Below are 21744 nucleotides of genomic sequence, written 5' to 3' on the forward strand. Positions count from 1 at the left end.
ATTAACGTCCTCCCAGCGCGATAACAACACACAACAACAGCAGTCAAGTTTTCGTCTACCGTAAAGCAGTTCGTCTGCCGTAAACAGCAATGTTGTGACACTCTTAAACAGGACAATACTGACATCTACTGTACATGCATATGTGACAATAACATGTAGGGTTTTTAGAGAGTGCAGTGCACAACTGCGCACACAACAAGGAGACGAAGCAGAATGCATCATCAGAGAGGGTGTTCAGCATGGTTAGAAAAATAGTGACAGAGAATAGAACAAGGATGGACAATTCAACCCTTAACTCAACAATGAGTAAATAAGTGTTATGTGTGTGTATATGTGTAAATAAATGAACACTGAAATTCAAATATTTCTCTTATTTTTATATATATATATATATATATATATATATATATATACATATATATATATATATATATATATATATATAATAAAATAAATAAATATATATATATATATATATATATATATATAATAAAATAAATAAATATATATATATATATATATATATATATATATATATATATATATATATATATATATATATATATATATATATATATACAGCTAGAATTCACTGAAAGTCAAGTATTTCTTATATATATATATATATATATATATATATATATATATATATATATATATATATATATATGAAATACTTGACTTGGTGAATTCTAGCTGTAAAAATACTCCTCCCCTCTTAACCACGCCCCTCCGACCTCCCCCCTCACCTCCCGAAATCGGAGGTCTCAAGGTTGGCAAGTATGCCCTAACCCTAACCAAATAACTCTAAATTAAGTCTTTGTTACTTAGAATATGTTCCCCATACTAAAGTGTTACCAAAAACATATAACTTTGTCTTGAATTTGAAAAAAAACAACATTTTATTTTTCACTAAAGAAGAGTTCGGTGAATGCGCATATGAAACTGGTGGGGTTCGGTGCTTCCAACTAGGTTAAGAACTACTGCTTTAGTGCGACTTATATATGTTTTTTTCCTTCTTTATTATGCGTTTTCGGCCGGTGCGATTTATACTCCGGAGCAATTTATAGTCCGAAAAATACGGTAATCTTAATTACAGTACATTGTTCCACAAACTTATTGTGTTGGATTAAATACTTGATTTAAATAACAAATTAGCCAATAAACAAAACATGATTTTATGTAATAATAAATACTAAAACTAATTAATTAATTATGTTTATTTTCGGGCTCCGGTTTACACTTTGACCTATTTCCACGAGAGCAGACGCTCTTGTCCTTACTGAGGATGCTGCTGTCGACCCGGGAGAGTGTGCACCTGCTGCTCTGGCGACCCTGGCGCATCCTCCGGTTCTGGAGCTCCAGCTCGTCGTAGCTCGACACCCGGATGGACGGACACCAGCGGAACACTCGCTTGAAGCCGGCCCGGAACCTGAACCGGCCCAGCCCCCGGTGCCCGAGGGTCCAGACCCAGAGGATTTAGTATGGCGCCTCACGTGCGCGTGGAGGAGATGCGAGCGCACCTACCTGCTGTTGAGGCAGCAGTAGATGACGGGGTTGTACATGGTGGAGCTCATGGCCAACCACAGCACTGCCAGGTACACCTGCTGGATGGACTTCCACCTGCTCAGGCGCTTGTTGAGGCCCGTCACCAGGAAGTAGACGTGATAGGGCAGCCAGCAGAGGGCGAAGGTCACCACCACCACCACCATCATCTTCACAATCTGCGGGGCAAGAAGGAAGGTTAGCTCAGTCCTTCATTTTTGTATCCCTCGCATATGTTACATACACTATATTGCCAAAAGTATTTGGCCACCCATACAAATGATCAGAATCAGGTGTCCTAATCACTTGGCCCGGCCACAGGTGTATAAAATCAAGCACTTCGGCATGAAGACTGTTTCTACAAACATTTGTGAAAGAATGGGCCGCTCTCAGTGATTTCCAGCGTGGAACTGTCATAGGATGCCACCTGTGCAACAAATCCAGTCGTGAAATTTCCTCGCTCCTAAATATTCTGGGTTTGGAAGTTGCCAGGAGTACGGTACATTTCGGACTGCATTGTGCCGAATGTGAAATTTGGTGGAGGAGGAATTATGGTGTGGAGTTGTTTTTCAGGAGTTGGGTTTGGCCCTTTAGTTCCAGTGAAAGGCACTTTGAATGCTCCAGAATATCAAAACATTTTACACAATTCCATGCTCCCAACCTTGTGGGAACAGTTTGGAGCGGGCCCCTTCCTCTTCCAACATGACTGTGCACCAGTGCACAAAGCAAGGTCCATCAATACATGGATGACAGAGTCTGGTGTGGATGAACTTGACTGGCCTGCACAGAGTCCTGACCTGAACCCGATAGAACACCATTGGGATGAATTAGATTGGAGACTGAGAGCCAGGCCTTCTCGACCAACATCAATGTGTGACCTCACCAATACGCTTTTGGAAGAATGGTCGAAAATTCCTATAAACACACTCGGCAACCTTGTGAACAGCCTTCCCAGAAGAGTTGAAGCTGTAATAGCTGCAAAAGGTGGACCGACATCATATTGAACCCTATGGGTTAGGAATGGGATGGCACTTCAAGTTCATATGTGAGTCAAGACAGGTGGCCAAATGCTTTTGGCAATATAGTGTATGTCTATTAGGCACATTTTAAATACTTTCATTTTCTTAAAAATGGACAGTGCTGTACTAACATACATATATACACATACTGTACATATACATACATACACTCATGCACATAATCCCGTTTCATCAAACATATATTAACGTTGTTACCCTAGGGGAAACTGGGTAACACATGGCACACTGACAAAGCTTAACCTATTGTTACTATAACAATCTACAAGGTTAATAAAGGTTGCTTCTCTGTCTTCCCCTCTATTTTTCTGCATTCTTTTGTATCTCTAGTTATCATTACGTATATGTATTGTTGCATTTGAACAACTGTATTGTTGATAATAGAGGTAAATTATTGGTATTGTTCATTATCAATAGCGCTATTTAAATGATAAATGGGTTGTACTTGTATAGCGCTTTTCTACCTTCAAGGTACTCAAAGCGCTTTGACACTACTTCCACATTTACCCATGCACACACACATTCACACACTGATGGAGGGAGCTGCCATGCAAGGCGCTAACCAGCACCCATCAGGAGCAAGGGTGAAGTGTCTTGCTCAGGACACAACGGACATGACGAGGTTGGTACTAGGTGGGGATTGAACCAGGGACCCTCGGGTCGCGCACGGCCACTCTTCCACTGCGCCACGCCGTCCCTATTTCTATTGGTATTTGTATTGCTCAATTTGTAGTGTAATAATGTTCATTGTCATTTCTGTATTATTATTTATTTCGCTAACTGCTTCTTTGCTATCACTTTTACCATCATATTTGTACATATCGTATTTGCTGATGTTGCTCTATTGTTGTTGTTGTGTTTGCTGTTGTTGTTTTTGTCTCTCTGTCTTATCCCCCTCTTGTCCCCACAATTTCCCCCTCTGTCTTCCTTTTTTTCTCTTTCTATCCCCTCCTGCTCCGGCCCGGCTGCACCAAATGATAATATAAATACATTTAATAAAGTCAAATACAAATAAGGCAACAAGAGAAGTATCCTAATTCTCTTTTGTAAAGTAAATCTGAACAGCCAATATGGGCATCTACATCAACTATATACTGTATTTTTTGGACTATAAATCGCAGTTTTTTTCATAGTTGGGCAACTTATATATGTTTTTTTCCTTCTTTATTATACATTTTCGGCAGGTGCAACTTATACTCCGGTGAGACTTATACTCCGAAAAATACGGTAATTTGCCTGAGAAGCTGGACAGGACAAAAAAAAAAAAAAAAAAATGGACAGTGCCAATTATAACCTGACTTAATGTAGGCATTAAGTCTGGTTGTGCTTACCGACCTCAAAGCAACTTTATGGTGTGATGCTGTGAGCTCGGTAACATAAGAACTCCAAAATACATACAACCTATATTTGTATACTCTTTCCTTTCTTGCACTATTTTTTTAAATTGCAATTATTGTTTTATCTATTTTATGAGTTGCTTCCATCTTACTGTACGTACAGTATGTATAGTAACAATAAAAGGCACACTACATTGGCAACGTCATTTTCTCTCTTTAGATTTGTCTTAAAAATTTATTCCGTGGAAACGACTGATAAAGTGCAATATTTTTGCATTTCCAAGCGAATATTTCTGCAACTGTGACATATAATATTCATCAATGAAATGTTCTCTTCTGCCATTAATCCCACATCTGTCTGGACGGAGTCTTACATCATGTCAGCTGTGATGCCCTTAATCCCTGCATATCACGCTCAGTGCACTTGTCTGAGTGCACTTAGTACATGGTATCAAATAATTAGAGTTGCACATCACTCACACAAACAAAGTCTCCATGGCAGAATTGTGTTAGAAAGTATCCAGTAAAAAACGTGTTCGCATCATTGAATTTACTTCAGCATGAGCTTAATTTAGGGAATTAGTGTGACCACTAGGTGTCACCAAAAACAATTTAGCACTCCACTTCAAATGTTAGTGTTTTTCATACCAGTGTTTTTCATACCTACCATGATTTTTCAGTAATTTAATTTCATCAAACCTTTTCTAACATTTTCCATGTACATATTTTGTTTACACTACAGTAATATATTACTATTACTATATTACTATTATTAGTCGCATGTCCTATCAACATTTTCAGCCTCTGATTCTGATCCAGATTTTTTGGCCTTAAACCCAACCCGGTTTCGAGTCCCGATCTGATACTTTGACATTAGATCAGTGATTCTCTCGTTGCAATCAGAGGCATGTAGGCTGTAGTCGTGGCCAAAATAAACAATTAAGACACAAACAAGTAAGTACATTTTCATTTAGTCTTTATTCAATCTGTGCTTTGATCTTTATTTTAGTACTGAATGTTAAATTATATTTTATGTGCAATTAATTTTGATTCATTATTTTAGTACAGGGTTTTATTTTCCTATATTACTGTTCAAAATGTTTATAATGTTACAGTGGCCTAAAATATTAAATATTCTTGTTGAATAAAACCTCTGCCTTGTTTTTAATGAATACTTAGGCCTACTACGCTACTGTATTTTAATGATTTGGTTATTATGGTGTTACTTGGAGAGCCAATTGTTTTTTAAGGTGGTACTTGGTGAAAATAGTTTGAGAACCACTGCAATAGAATATAGGACTGAAAATGTCTTATAGCAAGTAATTAAAGTTAACACAATAACATATTTTATAAACGCATCATATTACATTTTGTGTTTACCAGTATTGTTGTAGATCAGATAATGCAGGGGTGTCCAAACTTTTCGACTTAGGGCCCGGCTTTTGGCTAAAAAAGCCCAAAGCCAACTGTATATATATATATATATATATATATATATATATATATATATATATATATATATATATATATATATATATATATACACACACACACACAGGTAAAAGCCAGTAAATTAGAATATTTTGAAAAACTTGATTTATTTCAGTAATTGCATTCAAAAGGTGTAACTTGTACATTATATTTATTCATTGCACACAGACTGATGCATTCAAATGTTTATTTCATTTAATTTTGATGATTTGAAGTGGCAACAAATGAAAATCCAAAATTCCGTGTGTCACAAAATTAGAATGTTACTTAAGGCTAATACAAAAAAGGGATTTTTAGAAATGTTGGCCAACTGAAAAGTATGAAAATGAAAAATATGAGCATGTACAATACTCAATACTTGGTTGGAGCTCCTTTTGCCTCAATTACTGCGTTAAGGGGGAGGAGTATATTTATAGCTAGAATTCACTTAAATTCAAATATTTCTTATATATATATATATATATATATATATATATATATATATATATATATATATATATATATATATATATATATATATATATATATATATATATATATATCCATCCATCCATCCATCCATTTTCTAACGCTTATTCCCTTTGGGGTCGCGGGGGGCGCATAAATAAAATAAATACTTGACTTTCAGTGAATTCTAGCTATATATAAATATGTATTTTATTATATATGTATATACATTAGGGCTGGGCGATATGGCCTTTTTTAAATATCGCGATATTTTAAGGCCATATCGCGATACACGATATATATCTCGATATTTTTGCCTTACCCTTGAATGAACACTTGATGCATATAATCACAGCAGTATGATGATTCTATGTGTCTACATTAAAACATTCTTCTTCATACTGCATTAATATATGCTACTTTTAAACTTTCATGCAGAGAAGGAAATCACAACAAAAAAAAAATCACTATTTTTTTCATACGGTGTTGATCTGGAAATGTTTGCCTCGGCATTTTGATGGTGTGGACGTGTGGCACCAAACGGAGATGTTGACGTGCGGAGTACGTAAATATTGTTTTTAATATTGTTGTGCAGCACTTTGGAAACATGTTTGTTGTTTAAATGTGCAATTAAATAAAGTGGATAGGATTGGAGTGAGCACTCTTCATTCACTAGCAGGGGACTTTTCAAATGATGCTACATATTAGCAGTAGGCTACTACTACATTTTACAGCAACGCTTTCGCCCCACACTTGACAAATTACGGTTGTCTGTTCGACATCTTCCCACTTGAAGCCAAGCCACCGCCAGACGATGGACCCCCTGCTGTTTTTCTTGGGAATTAATTATTCCTTCATTTGTTACCAGATTCGCACCTTCTTTCGCTCGTATTACCGCTAGCATCACAGCTAACGTTAGCCATGCTGCTACCTCTCTGCCAAGGAGGGTGTATACGTATGTGACGTATGACGTGACGTATGTAAGAAGGTGCGCTTGCTGTCTGTGAGAAGGACAGACAGGAAAGAGCGAGTAGAGCCTGAAGTGTAATGCCCGCAGCTAAAAGCAACTGCGTGAGATCGATATCACGATATAATCATTTTCTATATCGCACAGAGACAAACCCGCAATATATCGCGCATATCGATATATCGCCCAGCCCTAATATACATATAAATAAAATAAATACTTGAATTTCAGTGTTCATTTATTTACACATATACACACATAACACTCCTCTCTACTCATTGTTGTATTTGAAAGTGCAATGCTTTGCAGCCAGTAGTACAGTCTTTGAAGGAGCATAGGTATGGGCAGTGTAATATTCTGGGTTGGAGTCAATAACCAGGCGAGGTGATGAAGTTACGTCTCTTTACTTCATACTTCAGAACCGACTCCCACACTTGCCGTCAGGGTGCGCAATACAACGTAAACCGTTGGCCAACCAAACGTTGTATTGCGCACCCTGACGGCAAGTGTGGGAATGGGTTCTGAAGTATGAAGTAAAGAGCGGACGTGCGTGACGACAGGCTGTCCTCACTCAGGTCCGCACGGACCTGGAGGGGGCGTGCCTTAAGTCCGGCTGGAAATCGGGAGAAATTCGGGAGAATGGTTGTCCCAGGAGATTTTCGGGAGAGGCACTGAAATTCATGAGTCTCCCGGAAAATTCGAGAGGGTTGGCAAGTATGCACACAACATACTTGCCAACCTTGAGACCTCCGATTTCGGGGGGCGGGGGGTCGTGGTCGGGGGGGGGGGGGGGGGGGGGGGGCGTGGCTAAGAGGGGAGGAGTATATTTACAGCTAGAATTCACCAAGTCAAGTATTTCATACATATATATACATATATAAGAAATACTTGACTTTCAGTGAATTCTAGCTATATATATATATTTATTTTATTATATATATTTATTTTATTTATATATATATATATATATATATATATATATATATATATATATATATATATATAATAAAATAAATACTTGAATTTCAGTGTTCATTTATTTACACATATACACACACATAACACTCATCTACTCATTGTTGAGTTAAGGGTTGAATTGTCCATCCTTGTTCTATTCTCTGTCACTATTTTTCTAACCATGCTGAACACCCTTTCGCAGGTACCCAGAAAGGTTTCGAGTACCACCAAAAAAACTGAATCTCTGAAGACAGTATAAAAATCTGTGTTAAAGGTGTACAAATACTGTTTGTATAATAAGCATGTTTTTGTTTACAAATGAGGGTTAAGAGTTCAGTACTAAAAAAAAAAAAAAATGTGGCTTAAGTACAGTTTTTTAATTGAGCTGCTGCATTTTTTGGTTGGGTTGTTTATTTATTTTGAGTAACTTCTACATTTCTAAAAGGGGAGGAATGTAATAGAGTGATCTATGTTTGTCTGTTGCCATCTCCTGGTGAATGTTGGCTATAGCGTACTGGGGTTACTTTTTGGTTGGCCAACGATTTACGTGGTGTTGCGCACCTGACGTCAAGTGTGTGAGTCTGTTCTGAAGTCTACAGTAAAGAGACGTACTTCATCACCTCGCCTGTTTATTGCCTCCAACTCAATATATTACAACAACATTGCTGTTTACGGCAGACGAACTGCTTTACAGTAGAATAAAACATGACTGCTGTTGTTGTGTGTTGTTACCGCGCTGGGAGGACGTTAAAGAAACTGCCTAACAATAAACCCACATAAGAAACCAAGAACTCGCTCTCGATCATTCTACAGTTATAACGTGTTTGGGCAGGCACGCTGTTTATATTGTGGGAAAGCGGACGTGAAAACAGGCTGTTGACACGTCACTCAGGTCCGCATGGAGCTGGAGGGGGCGTGGCTTCCAGCTCCGCCTGAATTTCGGGAGATTTTCGGGAGAAAATTTGTCCCGGGAGGTTTTCGGGAGAGGCGCTGAATTTCGGGAGTCTCCCGGAAAATCCGGGAGGGTTGGCAAGTATGGCACACAAGAATCTGGGTGTTCTCAATAGGAGATGTATTTCAGAAGGCGGGGCCTTGGAAAAAAAAATTGTTGTATGTGATTGGATAAACCACTTGTCTGTTATCTTGAATGACGTGCTACTTCAACCACTCACATCGAAATCAACCCGTGACGCTGATGAAAGCGACGCGGGGAAATCCAAACCCGGTCGGAAGAAGAGCCAAAACATCCTTGCCATCAATAAATGCCTCCAAAACCGTTCTCTGTTCATCTTTTAAAGAATTATTATTCGATAGATCCGACAAAACAGTTGCAATAGCAGAATCAATGTCAGCACACGACGCAGTGAGGGCTGCGTGCCGCCATTGTTTTTTTAATCAAACAGTCGCTTTGGCGCTACGTCACATCTATGAAATCCCACCCGGCGATCCTGATTGGTTCATTATTTTTTGTAGAGATGTCCGATAATGGCTTTTTTGCCGATATTCCGATATTGTCCAACTCTTAATTACCGATTCTGATATCAACCGATACCGATATATACAGTCGTGGAATTAACACATTATTATGCCTAATTTTGTTGTGATGCCCCGCTGGATGCATTAAACAATGTAACAAGGTTTTCCAAAATAAATCAATTCAAGTTATGGAAAAAAATGCACTGCCATATTTATTATTGAAGTCACAAAGTGCATTATTTCTTTTAACATGCCTCAAAACAGCAGCTTGGAATTTGGGACAGGCTCTCCCTGAGAGAGCATGAGGAGGTTGAGGTGGGCGGGGTTGAGGTGTGTGTGGAGGGGGGGGGGGGTAGTGGGGGTGTATATTGTAGCGTCCCTAAGAGTTAGTGCTGCAAGGGGTTCTGTGTATTTGTTCTGTTGTGTTACGGTGCGGATGATCTCCCGAAATGTGTTTGTCGTTTTTGTTTGGTGCGGGTTCACAGTGGCGCATATTTGTAACAGTGTTAGAGTTGTTTATACGGCCACCCTCAGTGTGACCTGTATGGCTGTTGATCAAGTATGCCTTGCATTCACTTGTGTGTGTGAAAAACCGCAGATATTATGTGACTGGGCAGGCACGCAAAGGAAGTGCCTTTAAGGTTTATTGGCGCTCTGTACTTCACCCTACGTCCGTGTAAACAGCGGCGTTTTAAAAAGTCATAAATGTTACTTTTTGAAACCGATACCGATAATTTTGAAACCGATACCGATAATTTCCGATATTACATTTTAAAGCATTTATCGGCCGATATTATCGGACATCCCTAATTTTTTGCTATCTGGAAGGAGTTTGCAATGCCTCCGAGCCCAGACCCTTGTGTGGAGCTCAGCGAACTACAAGGGTGTGGCGAGAGTCAGGTTAGCTTTTGGTAGCCATCCACAAGCTTCTGGTTGAATTTTTGACCACTCTTCCTGACAAAATTGGTGCAGTTCAGCTAAATTTGTTGGTTTTCTGACATGGACTTGTTTCTTCAGCATTGTCCACACGTTTAAGTCAGGACTTTGGGAAGGCCATTCTAAAACCTTCATTCTAGCCTGATTTAGCCATTCCAAACAGCTCAATTTTTGTTTCATCTGACCACAGAACTTTCCTCCAGAAGGTCTTATCTTTGTCTATGGGATGTCAGATGAAACTAAAATTGAGCTTTTTGGCCACAATACCCAGCAATATGTTTGGAGGAGAAAAGGTGAGGCCTTTAATCCCATGAACACCATTCCTACTGTCAAGCATGGTGGTGTTTGCGTGTTAAAGATTGTACTCACGTGAAAAGAGTCCAGCAGCGGTAAAGATCAGTTACCTTCCTTTTAGCCCGCAGCTGTCCATGATAATTATCAGATGTGTCTCCAGGAATCTCCCCTCCCCACAGGGTCACCCCAATAATGGAGTAGGTGATGCCCATCACCACTAAAGGCACCACGTAGACCAGAACAGTCACCACGATGTGATACCTGCAGAGAAATCAACGCATCCTTCGTGAAGATCGACATTGTTGTGGGATTTTTAGTTTCCGCACTCACATGAAGGCGTCGTCTGCCATGCGGGGCCATGCCACGTAGCACAGGGTCCTGCGGGGCAGGACTCGGGTTGTGGAGAAGTAGCAAAGCGGGAAGGCCAGGACCACGGCCAGACTCCAGATGAGCACGATCACAGCAAGAGTGGCTTTGGCTGACAGGTGAGGCTTCAGAGGATGGATGATGGCCATGTACCTTCAAATGGAATATGCTTCATTCACCCTGGGGTGGAAAGTTTCTACACTTGAGCTTGAAAGCAGTTTCCGGGTCCTAATAGTTACACAAAGTCATCTTGAGTACATAAACTAGACTAATACCTACACAGTACACGGTTGAAGATGAACAGTATTTAACCTGCGTGAGAGGTATGTGTCACCGCCTGCTGCCATCTTGTGGTTTGTTTTCAGTTTGCCTTTGTTGGTGCAGCAGGCCTGGTTCTTATTGTTTGTCTTCTTCCCAGAGTTCCTGTGTTTTCCTGTGGGCGCAGTTGTGAGACGTGCACAGCTGTGTCCAATCAGCCTCACACTATTTAAGCAGCACCTCTTCAGCTGGATGGCACTCGGCAATTCCACTCCTCTTGTATGAAGATTCATATGCTCCTTGTATTTATGCTTCTTACCTTCTTGGCTATTTCCAGTGCCATCCAGCTTGGTATGTACTATGTTAGTTTGCAAGTCTTGCAACTCCGACCCAAGTTTAGTTAGCTTTGTATATTAGCTTTTGTTCTTTTTGTCACGGTGCTCTTTTTCGCACCGTCGCTTTTTGTTACATTCTATTTTTGGATTATTGTTGTGAGTGCTTTTTGGTTTAGTAAAGAACTATTTACTCACATTCCATCTGCATCCTTGGGTTCCTCTGTTCTACTTTTAATTGAACTGTGACAGAATTGCCGAGTCAATTATGGAACCCGCAGATGAGAATCAGATCCAGCGGGCCCTCATGGCCCATGGTCAACGAATAAGTGATCATGAACAGACTTTGTTGAACCTGACAACGCTTGTGCAGGAGATGCATACACGCTTGTTGGTCCCTCCCCCGCTCCCAGGCTCAGAGGCTACTCAACCCGCAGCTGGAATCTCTTCTTACTTGTTCCCCTCGACATCGGGTTTTCCTACCAGGGAGCCCAGCATACCACATCCGCCCAGGTATGAGGGGGACTTTGGACAATGCAGACTTTTTTTATATCAATGCTCTTTAGTTTTTGCACAGCAGCCTCACACATATACGACAGACTCCGCCCGAGAGGCAGGAGGCCGCCTCCTCGCTACACGCCAGGGGTCCTCCTCTGTGGCAGACTATTCAGTCTCCTTCCGGATCCTGGCAGCGGAGAGTGGCTGGGGGGAGAGAGCATTACGGGGAATATTTTTGGCTAGTCTTAGCCCCCGTATACAAGACGAGCTGGCTGTCCGAGATGAGACCCAGACCCTCGAGGAGCTCATCTCGCTCTCGATCCGATTGGACAACCGCCTACGAGAGCGACACGCCCAGAAGGGGAGGGGTCCTCCATCCACCAGAGGGCAGTCACCTACCAGCTTCACACAATCTACGTCCAAGCCTCAGGTGTGGTCGCTTCCGCTTTCTGACTGCAGTACCCCGGAGGAGGGGCCAGAGGGAGCCATACCTATGCAGCTGGGTGGCAGCCGCCTGTCATCAGCAGAGAGGAGTCGTCGGCTGAGGTTGCAGCTATGTCTGTACTGCGGAGCTGCAGACCACGTCGTTGTTCGCTGTCCTGCGCGCCCCAAGGGGGGCCGTTCCACTTCCACCGGAGATCTTCCACGGGGGAGTTTGCCACCTTCGCCGCCTGCTCCTGTGGCAACGTCTGCATCTACTACGGTGGGAAGACTTCAAGTGGAAGGTACTCTGTCATGGGTGGGGGGTTCTTGCCCTATTAAGGCACTAATTGACTCAGGGGCTGATGAGAACATTATTGACAGTGGGCTTGTGGAGTCTTTAAATATTCCTTCTGTGTGTATTGAACGTATTAAGAATGTTAGCTCACTTGACGGGCGCCACCTGGCTAATATTACTCATCAGACACATGCCACATCCCTCCTTACTTCTGGTAATCACCTTGAGGAGATTAATTTTCTGATAATGCCTTCTCGTTCAGCACCCGTAGTTCTTGGACTTCCATGGTCACAGTCCCAGTATAGACTGGACCACACCTAAGATTACTAATTGGAGTATTTTCTGTCATAGTCACTGTTTGCGTTCCGCTTCGTCTCCCACTAAACCTGTCATTCTTCCCAGTCTTCAGCCCCCTGATCTTTCACTGATTCCTGACGAATATCACTCCCTTAGTGATGTTTTTTGTAAAGACCAGGCTACGTCGCTACCTCCCCACCGCCTGTATGACTGTGCCATTGACCTCCTTCCAGGGTCTCCACTACCTTCTTCGCGGCTGTGTAATATTTCGCGCCCCGAACAGCAGGCAATGGAGGAGTACATCTCCTCATCTCTCACCGCCGGACACATTCGTCCCTCTTCCGCTCCGGTGGCGGCAGGGTTTTTCTTTGTTAAGAAGAAGGATGGTGGGTTGCGACCGTGTATAGACTACCGAGCCCTTAACAAGATTACTATCAAGAATAAATACCCTCTCCCACTGCTAGAATCTTCATTTGCTCCCCTGCATGGGGCGGTAGTATTTACGAAATTGGATCTACGTAATGCGTATCACCTCGTGCGCATTCGTGAAGGTGATGAATGGAAGACTGCTTTTAACACACCGCTTGGCCACTTCGAATATTGCGTCATGCCATTCGGCCTCACAAATGCTCCTGGTGTTTTTCAATGTTTAATTAATGATGTACTCCGTGACATGATTGGCCGTTTTGTGGTAGTCTACTTGGATGACATACTTATTTTTTCACGCTCCATTGAATTACACCATCAGCATGTCCGTTTGGTCTTACAGAGACTTTTGGAGAACCGTTTATTTGTCAAGCCCCAAAAGTGCACTTTTCATTCGCCCACAGTGTCGTTTTTGGGATTGATTGTTGAGGGGGCAGGTTAAGCCAGACTCGGCTAAGCTCCAAGCGGTTGCAGACTGGCCAACACCGTCCTCCAGGAAGCTGCTGCAGAGGTTTTTGGGGTTTGCTAATTTTTACCGGCGTTTTATTAGGGACTTCAGTAAAGTAGCTCAACCGTTAAATAAATTAACATCCGCTAAGGTTCCTTTTGTGTGGTCTTTGGAGGCTGACCACGCTTTTCGATGCCTTAAATGCCTTTTTACCTCCGCTCCTGTGTTAGTTCACGCTAATCCTGATCTCCCCTTTTTTGTCGAGGTGGACGCATCGGACACCGGGGTAGGGGCTGTTTTGTCCCAGCATTCCAGTTCCGATCAGAAATTGCACCCCTGCGCCTTCTTCTCCAAACGCCTTCCCCTGCGGAGAGGAACTATGATATCGGGAACCGAGAGCTTCTGGCAGTGATCCTCGCCCTTCAAGAATGGAGGCACTGGCTGGAGGGTGCCAAACACCCCTTCATCATTTACACGGATCATCGGAACCTAGCCTACCTCCGCTCTCCCCAGCGTCTCAATCCCCGCCAGGCCCGGTGGTCCCTCTTCCTCACAAGGTTCGACTTCTGTATCCCTTTTCGCCCTGGCTCACTCAATGGAAGGCCTGATGCCTTGTCTAGGATGTTCTCTCCTCCTACAGAAGACACTCCCCCAGAGACTATCCTTCCTCGGTCCCGGATCCTTGGCGCAGTACAGTGGGAGGTAGAGAGACGTGTGTCAGAGGCTATCATGGACTCCCCATCACCTGCTGGATGTCCTCCTGGCCGCCTTTTTGTGCCAAGAACTCTACGTGCAGAGGTCTTGTCGTGGGCTCACACCTCCAAGATTGCCTGCCATCCTGGTGCCAGACGCACGGAGTTCCTGCTCACACAGCGGTTCTGGTGGCCTACCATTCACACCGACACTAAGAAGTTTGTGGCTGCATGCCCTGTTTGCGCCAGGAGCAAGGCTTCCCATCAAGCTCCTGCGGGGTTGCTGCAGCCCCTTCCCATCCCCTCCCGTCCATGGTTGCACATCGCTCTGGACTTTGTCACAGGTCTACCCATCTCCAGGGGCTTTTCTGTCATCCTCACTATAGTAGACAGATTCTCTAAATTCACACACTTTGTCCCCCTTCGCAGACTTCCCTCTTCCCTGGAGACCGCCAAGCTTCTGGTCACCCATGTGGTTCGACTTCACGGGATCCCCATGGATGTGGTGTCAGACAGAGGTCCTCAGTTTTCATTCGCTACATGGAGATCCTTCTGCAACTTGTTAGGGGCCACTGTCAGCATGTCATCAGGGTACCACCCACAATCTAATGGACAGTCGGAAAGAGCCAACCTGGACTTAGGGGCGGCTCTGAGATGTGTTTGTCACCAGCATCCATCACTGTGGTCCACCTATCTCCCATGGGTGGAGTATGCCCGTAACACCCTCATCTGTTCATCTACTGGCCTGTCTCCTTTTCATGTGGTGCATGGTTTCCAACCTCCCATCTTCTCCTCTCAAGAGGTCGAGTCCACAGTTCCCTCTGTGACTACCTTCCTGCGCCGTGTGCACCATGTATGGCGTGATACCCGTGCCGCCTTGTCTCGCACGGCCAGTCGGAACCAGATCATGGCAAATCGCCATCGCAGGCCAGGAGAGTCTAAGAAACTGGCACCTAGGTTCATCGGACCATCAGAATCAGAATCAGAATCAGAATCAGCTTTATTGTCATTACGCAAGGTAACGAGATTGAGGCCATTCCATACAGTGCGATGTGTGCATGCTAGAAAAACAATGTGCAAATATATAAAAATTTAAAAAATGTAGAAGTGCAATGAATATGGTGTGAAATGAATATATACATGAAAAAACAAAACAAAAACAGGGTGGTTGGTGGAATGGGTTATTGCACCGAAGAGAAGGCAGTTATGAGGGACAATGGGGCAGTCCGTTCAGGATGGTTATGGCCCTGGGGAAGAAGCTGTTCTTTAGCCTGTTTGTTTTGGTTTTAATGCACCTGTAGCGCTTCCCAGAGGGCAGCAGGTGGAACAGGTCAGAGCCAGGGTGGGTGCTGTCTTTGATGATGGCACTGGCTCTGTTGAGGCAGCGGTAGGTGTAGATGTCCGACAGAGAGGGGAGAGGGCGGCCGATGATCTTCTGAGCCGTCTTGACCACTCTTTGCAGCCTCTCCCTGTCTGCTGCAGTGCAGCTGCCGTACCATACCGTAATACAGTAGGTCAGCAGGCTCTCGATGGACGAGCGGTAGAAGGTCAGCACCAGGTCAGGCTTCAGGTTGTACTTCCCGAGGACTCTAAGGAAGTGTAGCCGCTGCTGAGCCTTCTTGATGATTGATGTGGTGTTGACTGTCCAGGAGAAGTCATTAGAGATGTGGACTCCAAGGTACCTGAAGGTGTGGACCCTCTCTACACGCTCGCCGTTGATGTAGAGGGGGGCAGGGTCGGTGCTGCTCCTCCTGAAGCCGACGATGATCTCTCTGGTCTTGCTGGTGTTGAGAGCGAGGTTGTTCTCCGAAGACCAGGCCGTCAGCTTCAGGACCTCCTCTCTGTAGGCAGCCTCGTCACCCCTGGAGATGAGCCCGACCACTGTGGTATCGTCGGCAAACTTGACGGTAAGGTTGTCACTGTGGGCCGGACTGCAGTCATGGGTGTAAAGGCAGTAGAGGAGGGGGCTCAGCACACAGCCCTGTGGGGAGCCGATGCTCAGCGTGCGGGAGGATGAGAGGTGCGGGCCAAGTCTCACATTCTGGGGTCGGTCCGTTAGGAAGTCCCTTATCCAGGCGTTTGTGAGAGGGGGGAGGCCAAGAGTGTCCAGTTTATTGCAGAGTCTGTCCGGGATTATTGTATTGAAGGCAGAGCTATAGTCCACAGAGAGCATCCGGACGTAGCTCTGCTGCTGCTCCAGGTGGTTCAGAGCAGAGTGGAGAGCAACAGCGATGGCGTCCTCTGTGGACCTGTTCGCCCGGTATGCGAACTGGTGGGGGTCGAAGTCTGGAGGGATATGGTCCTTGATGTGCTGGAGAACAAGTCGCTCAAAGCACTTCATGATTACCGGAGTGAGGGCCACTGGTCGGTAATCATTCAGGCTGGTGATGGGAGACTTCTTCGGCACCGGGATTATTGTAGATGACTTCAGGCAGGATGGGATGACTGACTGAGCCAGGGAGAGGTTGAAGATCCTGGTGAGGGGGGAGCGAGCTGGTGGGCGCACGTCCTGAGCACCTTTCCAGGTATTCCGTCTGGTCTGGTAGCCTTCCTGGGGTTCACAGCCAGGAGCACTCGTCTGACACTGTGCTCCTGTACAGTGAGTGGAGTGGCGCCGGAGCCCGGTGGGGGCGGGGGCAGGGCTGGAGCAGATGAGTGTCGCTGGGGGGTTTCGAAACGGGCAAAGAAACAGTTAAGCTCCTCTGCCAGTGTCGCACTCTGATCCGCAGTTGTCATATTGCAGCCTCTGAAGTTCGTGATGTCATGAATGCCCCGCCACACCTCCCGTGAGTTTTTGCTGGACAGATGGGACTCTATGCACCTCCTGTGGTCCGCCTTTGCTTTTTTAATCCCTCTCTTCAGGTCGGCTCTAGCAACACTGTACAGTGCCCTGTCCCCTGACCTGAAGGCTGCGTCGCGGGCCCTGAGGAGTGTGCGGACCTGGCTGGTCATCCAGGGTTTCTTGTTGGGGTAAACCCGGATGGTTTTTTCCACAGTCACATTCCCGATGCAGAACTTTATGTAGTCCAGCACCGTTCCTGTGGCTGTCTCCAGCTCCTGTTGTTGGAAGAGGTCCCAGTCTGTGTGTTGGAAGCAGTCCTGAAGTTTGGGGAGTGCATCGTCAGGCCAGGTCATAACAGTCTTTGTGATAGGCCTGGCCTGGCGTCTGATGGGGGTGTAGGTAGGAGAGAGCAGAAGGGAAAGATGGTCTGACTGTCCAAGCTGGGGGAGGAGTGTAGCTCTGTACGCGTGCTTTATGTTGGTATACACGTGGTCCAGGGTGTTCTTGCCCCTTGTAGAACACTTCACGTGCTGGTAGAACTTAGGGAGTACAGTCTTCAGATTGGCCTTATTAAAATCCCCTGCTATGATATGAACACCGTCGGGGTGGGCCCGCTGCTGTTCGTTGACGGTGTTCAGCAGAAGAGAGAGCGCTGTGTTTACTTTGGCGTCCGGTGGAATATACACAGCCGTGATGATAACAACAGACAGCTCTCTCGGGAGAAAAAAAGGCCGACATCTAACAGACATGTACTCCACGTCCGGGCAACAGTGCTGTTCAGTGATTGTCCCGTTGTTGCACCAGTTCTCATGCACGTAGATACAGAGCCCCCCTCCTCTGCTCTTACCGGAGTCCTTAGTTCTGTCCCGGCGGAGCAGAGTGCGTCCGGCTAGCTGCATGCTAGCATCGGGTATTTCCGGGTGATGCCAGGTTTCGGTGATAATCATAGCACAACAGTCCCGAACATAGCGGTTTCCAGCAAGTTGTAACTCCAGGTCGTCCATCTTCTGTACAAGGGATCTGGCATTAGAGAGGAACAGGCTCGGTAGAGGTGGCTTGTGGGGTTGTTTCCTAAGCCTGAGCAAGACGCCGGACCTGCGGCCACGCTTCTGCTTCCTCTCCCTCCTCCGTCTGCGCCGTCTCCCAGACCCGACAACAAACCACGGAGAGCCCTGTGCTCTCGCTATGTCATCTGGGATGTTGTGCTCGTGGTGAAAGTCGCTCGAAACAGATATCTGGTGCGAGTTACCGATATCCAAGAGTGACTGGCGGGTGTACCGGGTGTTTGCAGTACAGGTGGTGCACAAAAGGAAAAAAAACATGAAGAAAAGAAGGAAGAAAGAGCACTGAAATGGAGAGCCGTAAGCCGCTGCGTCTGTGCGCGCCGCCATCTTGGAAAAAATAAAATAAAATAAAAAATAAAAAATAAAAAAGATGTGTTTGTCACCAGCATCCATCACTGTGGTCCACCTATCTCCCATGGGTGGAGTATGCCCGTAACACCCTCATCTGTTCATCTACTGGCCTGTCTCCTTTTCATGTGGTGCATGGTTTCCAACCTCCCATCTTCTCCTCTCAAGAGGTCGAGTCCACAGTTCCCTCCGTGACTACCTTCCTGCGCCGTGTGCACCATATATGGCGTGATACCCGTGCCGCCTTGTCTCGCACGGCCAGTCGGAACCAGATCATGGCAAATCGCCATCGCAGACCAGCTCCCGACTACAAACCCGGCCAGAAGGTTTGGTTATCATCTAAAGACATTACACTGCCAGGAGAGTCTAAGAAACTGGCACCTAGGTTCATCGGACCATACGAGGTGAAGCAGATGATCACTCCCGTCACAGCTCGACTCAAGGTACCCAAGTCTTTTAAGTCGTATCCGGTCTACCATGTCTCCCGCCTAAAGCCCGTTGAGTCGAGCGACCTCAGCCCTCCACCAGTGTCTCCCCCAGCTCCTCAGCAGGTGGAGGGTCATCCAGCCTATACTGTCAACACCATTTTGGACGCCAGGAAGCGGGGCAGGGGGGTGCAATTTCTGATCGACTGGAAGGGTTTCCCGCCAGAGGATCGTTCTTGGATTTCACGTTCCCTTATTATTGATAAATCACTAATTTCTGATTTCTATCATAGATTTCCCGGTAAGCCAGGAGGTCCGCCAGGTGGCGTCCGTTGATTAGGGGGGGAATACTGTCACCGCCTGCTGCCATCTTGTGGTTTGTTTTCAGTTTGCCTTTGTTGGTGCAGCAGGCCTGGTTCTTATTGTTTGTCTTCTTCCCAGAGTTCCTGTGTTTTCCTGTGGGCGGAGTTGTGAGACGTGCACAGCTGTGTTTAATCAGCCTCACACTATTTAAGCAGCACCTCTTCAGCTGGATGCCACTCGGCAATTCCACTCCTCGACTCCTGTTGTATGAAGATTCCTATGCTCCTTGTATTTATGCTTCTTACCTTCTTGGCTATTTCCAGTGCCATCCAGCTTGGTATGTACTATGTTAGTTTGCAAGTCTTGCAACTCCGACCCAAGTTTAGTTAGCTTTGTATATTAGCTTTTGTTCTTTTTGTCACGGTGCTCTTTTTCGCACCGTCGCTTTTTGTTACATTCTATTTTTGGATTATTGTTGTGAGTGCTTTTTGGTTTAGTAAAGAACTATTTACTCACATTCCATCTGCATCCTTGGGTTCCTCTGTTCTACTTTTAATTGAACTGTGACAGTATGTTAGGGTTTAAGAAGGGATCCTAAATTATTTGTCCAAGGGCAGGAATTTTTATCACCAGTATCATACAAATAATATTGTTACATAATATCAATATATTTATATTACAGTAATCCCTCATTGACTAATAATAACATTACACATTACAAATTGTTACATAAAAAAAAACGTGTTTACTTTCTTCTGAATAGTACATTACATATATGTATATAATAAAAATAGATTTTTAGGACCCTTACTGGTGACGGGGAACGTTGTGTTTGCATACTTTTCAGGTCATGTGTATGAAGGGTCAAATGAATACATCTTTAAATAAACCACTCATTAAATCATGAAAATAATCAAATAAATAGTGGAATGATTAAATAAATAATTAGGTAATTAAATATATCATGATATAATTGAATAAATAATTACAGCATAATATGAATAAAATCCTGACATAATAAGATAAATCATTAAATCATGAAATAATTAAATCAGTCTTCCATCCATCCATCCATTTTCTACCACTTATTCCCTTTGGGGACGCGGGGGGCGCTGGAGCCTATCTCAGCTACAATCGGGCAGAAGGCGGGGTACACCCTGGACAAGTCGCCACCTCATCGCAGGGGCCAACACAGATAGACAGACAACATTCACACTCACATCCACACACTAGGGCCAATTTAGTGTTGTCAATCAACCTATCCCCAGTCTCTAGATCATGAAATAATTGAATAAATTATGAAATAATTTAATAGATATTGAAATAATACAATAATTCATTAAATTATGAATTATTAGAGTTATGAAATAATTAAAGAGTTAAATCATGAAATAGTTAAATACATCATTATGGCATATTAATCAAATCATGACATAATTACATAAATCATGAAATAATTGAATCAGTCTTTAAATCATGAAATAATTGAACAAATTATGAAATAATTCAATAAATCATGAAATAATCTAATAAATAGTAAAATCATACAATGACTCATTAAATCATGAAATTTTAGAGTTATGAATTAAATAATGAATTAAATAATGAAACAACTGAATAAATCATTCAGTCATGAAATTATTTTAAAACGTGAAATAATTAAATACATCGTCAACTAATGAAACATTTCATTTAATCATTAAATAATTAAACCATTGCATAAATCATTAAAATAATCAAATAAGTAATTAAATCATGAAATAATTAATTAAATCCTGAAATTACATTACACATTACAAATTGTTACATAAAAAAACCTGTTGACTTGCTTCTGTATAGTACATTACATATATGTATATAATAAAAATAGATTTTTTGCACCCTTACTGGTGACGGGAAACGTTGTGTTTGCATACTTTTCAGGTCGTGTGTATGAAGGGTCAAATGAATACATCTTTAAATAAATCAGTCATTAAATCATTAAAATAATCAAATAAATTGTGGAATGATTAAATAAATAATTACGTAATTAAATATATCATGATATAATTGAATACATAATTACAGCATAATATGAATAAAATCCTGACATAATAAGATAAATCATTAAATCATGAAATAATTAAATCAGTCTTCCATCCATCCATCCATTTTCTACCACTTATTCCCTTTGGGGTCGCGGGGGGCGCTGGAGCCTATCTCAGCTACAATCGGGCAGAAGGCGGGGTACACCCTGGACAAGTCGCCACCTCATCGCAGGGGCCAACACAGATAGACAGACAACATTCACACTCACATCC

General features: G+C 43.6%; 1 protein-coding gene across 2 annotated transcripts in view; it reads right to left on the reverse strand.

The window, feature by feature from the left end:
- Positions 1–771: 771 nt before the first annotated feature.
- The window catches only part of tacr3l (tachykinin receptor 3-like), a 22485-nt gene continuing 1512 nt past the window's right edge, over positions 772–21744 (reverse strand). The window contains exons 2-5 of one of the 2 annotated variants that reach the window (XM_061984009.1): positions 10818–11006; positions 10598–10748; positions 1528–1724; positions 772–1432 (exon numbers count right to left, since the gene is read on the reverse strand). In XM_061984009.1, coding sequence (XP_061839993.1) covers positions 1210–1432; positions 1528–1724; positions 10598–10748; positions 10818–11006 — 760 coding nt within the window. In that variant the 3' untranslated portion in view covers positions 772–1209. Of the gene's footprint in view, positions 1433–1523; positions 1725–10597; positions 10749–10817; positions 11007–21744 lie in introns of both variants that reach the window. The other variant, XM_061984010.1, reaches the window with a different exon arrangement.

This window comes from Nerophis lumbriciformis, linkage group LG25 (assembly GCF_033978685.3).
Source record: "Nerophis lumbriciformis linkage group LG25, RoL_Nlum_v2.1, whole genome shotgun sequence".
Taxonomy (NCBI): Eukaryota; Metazoa; Chordata; class Actinopteri; order Syngnathiformes; family Syngnathidae; genus Nerophis; species Nerophis lumbriciformis.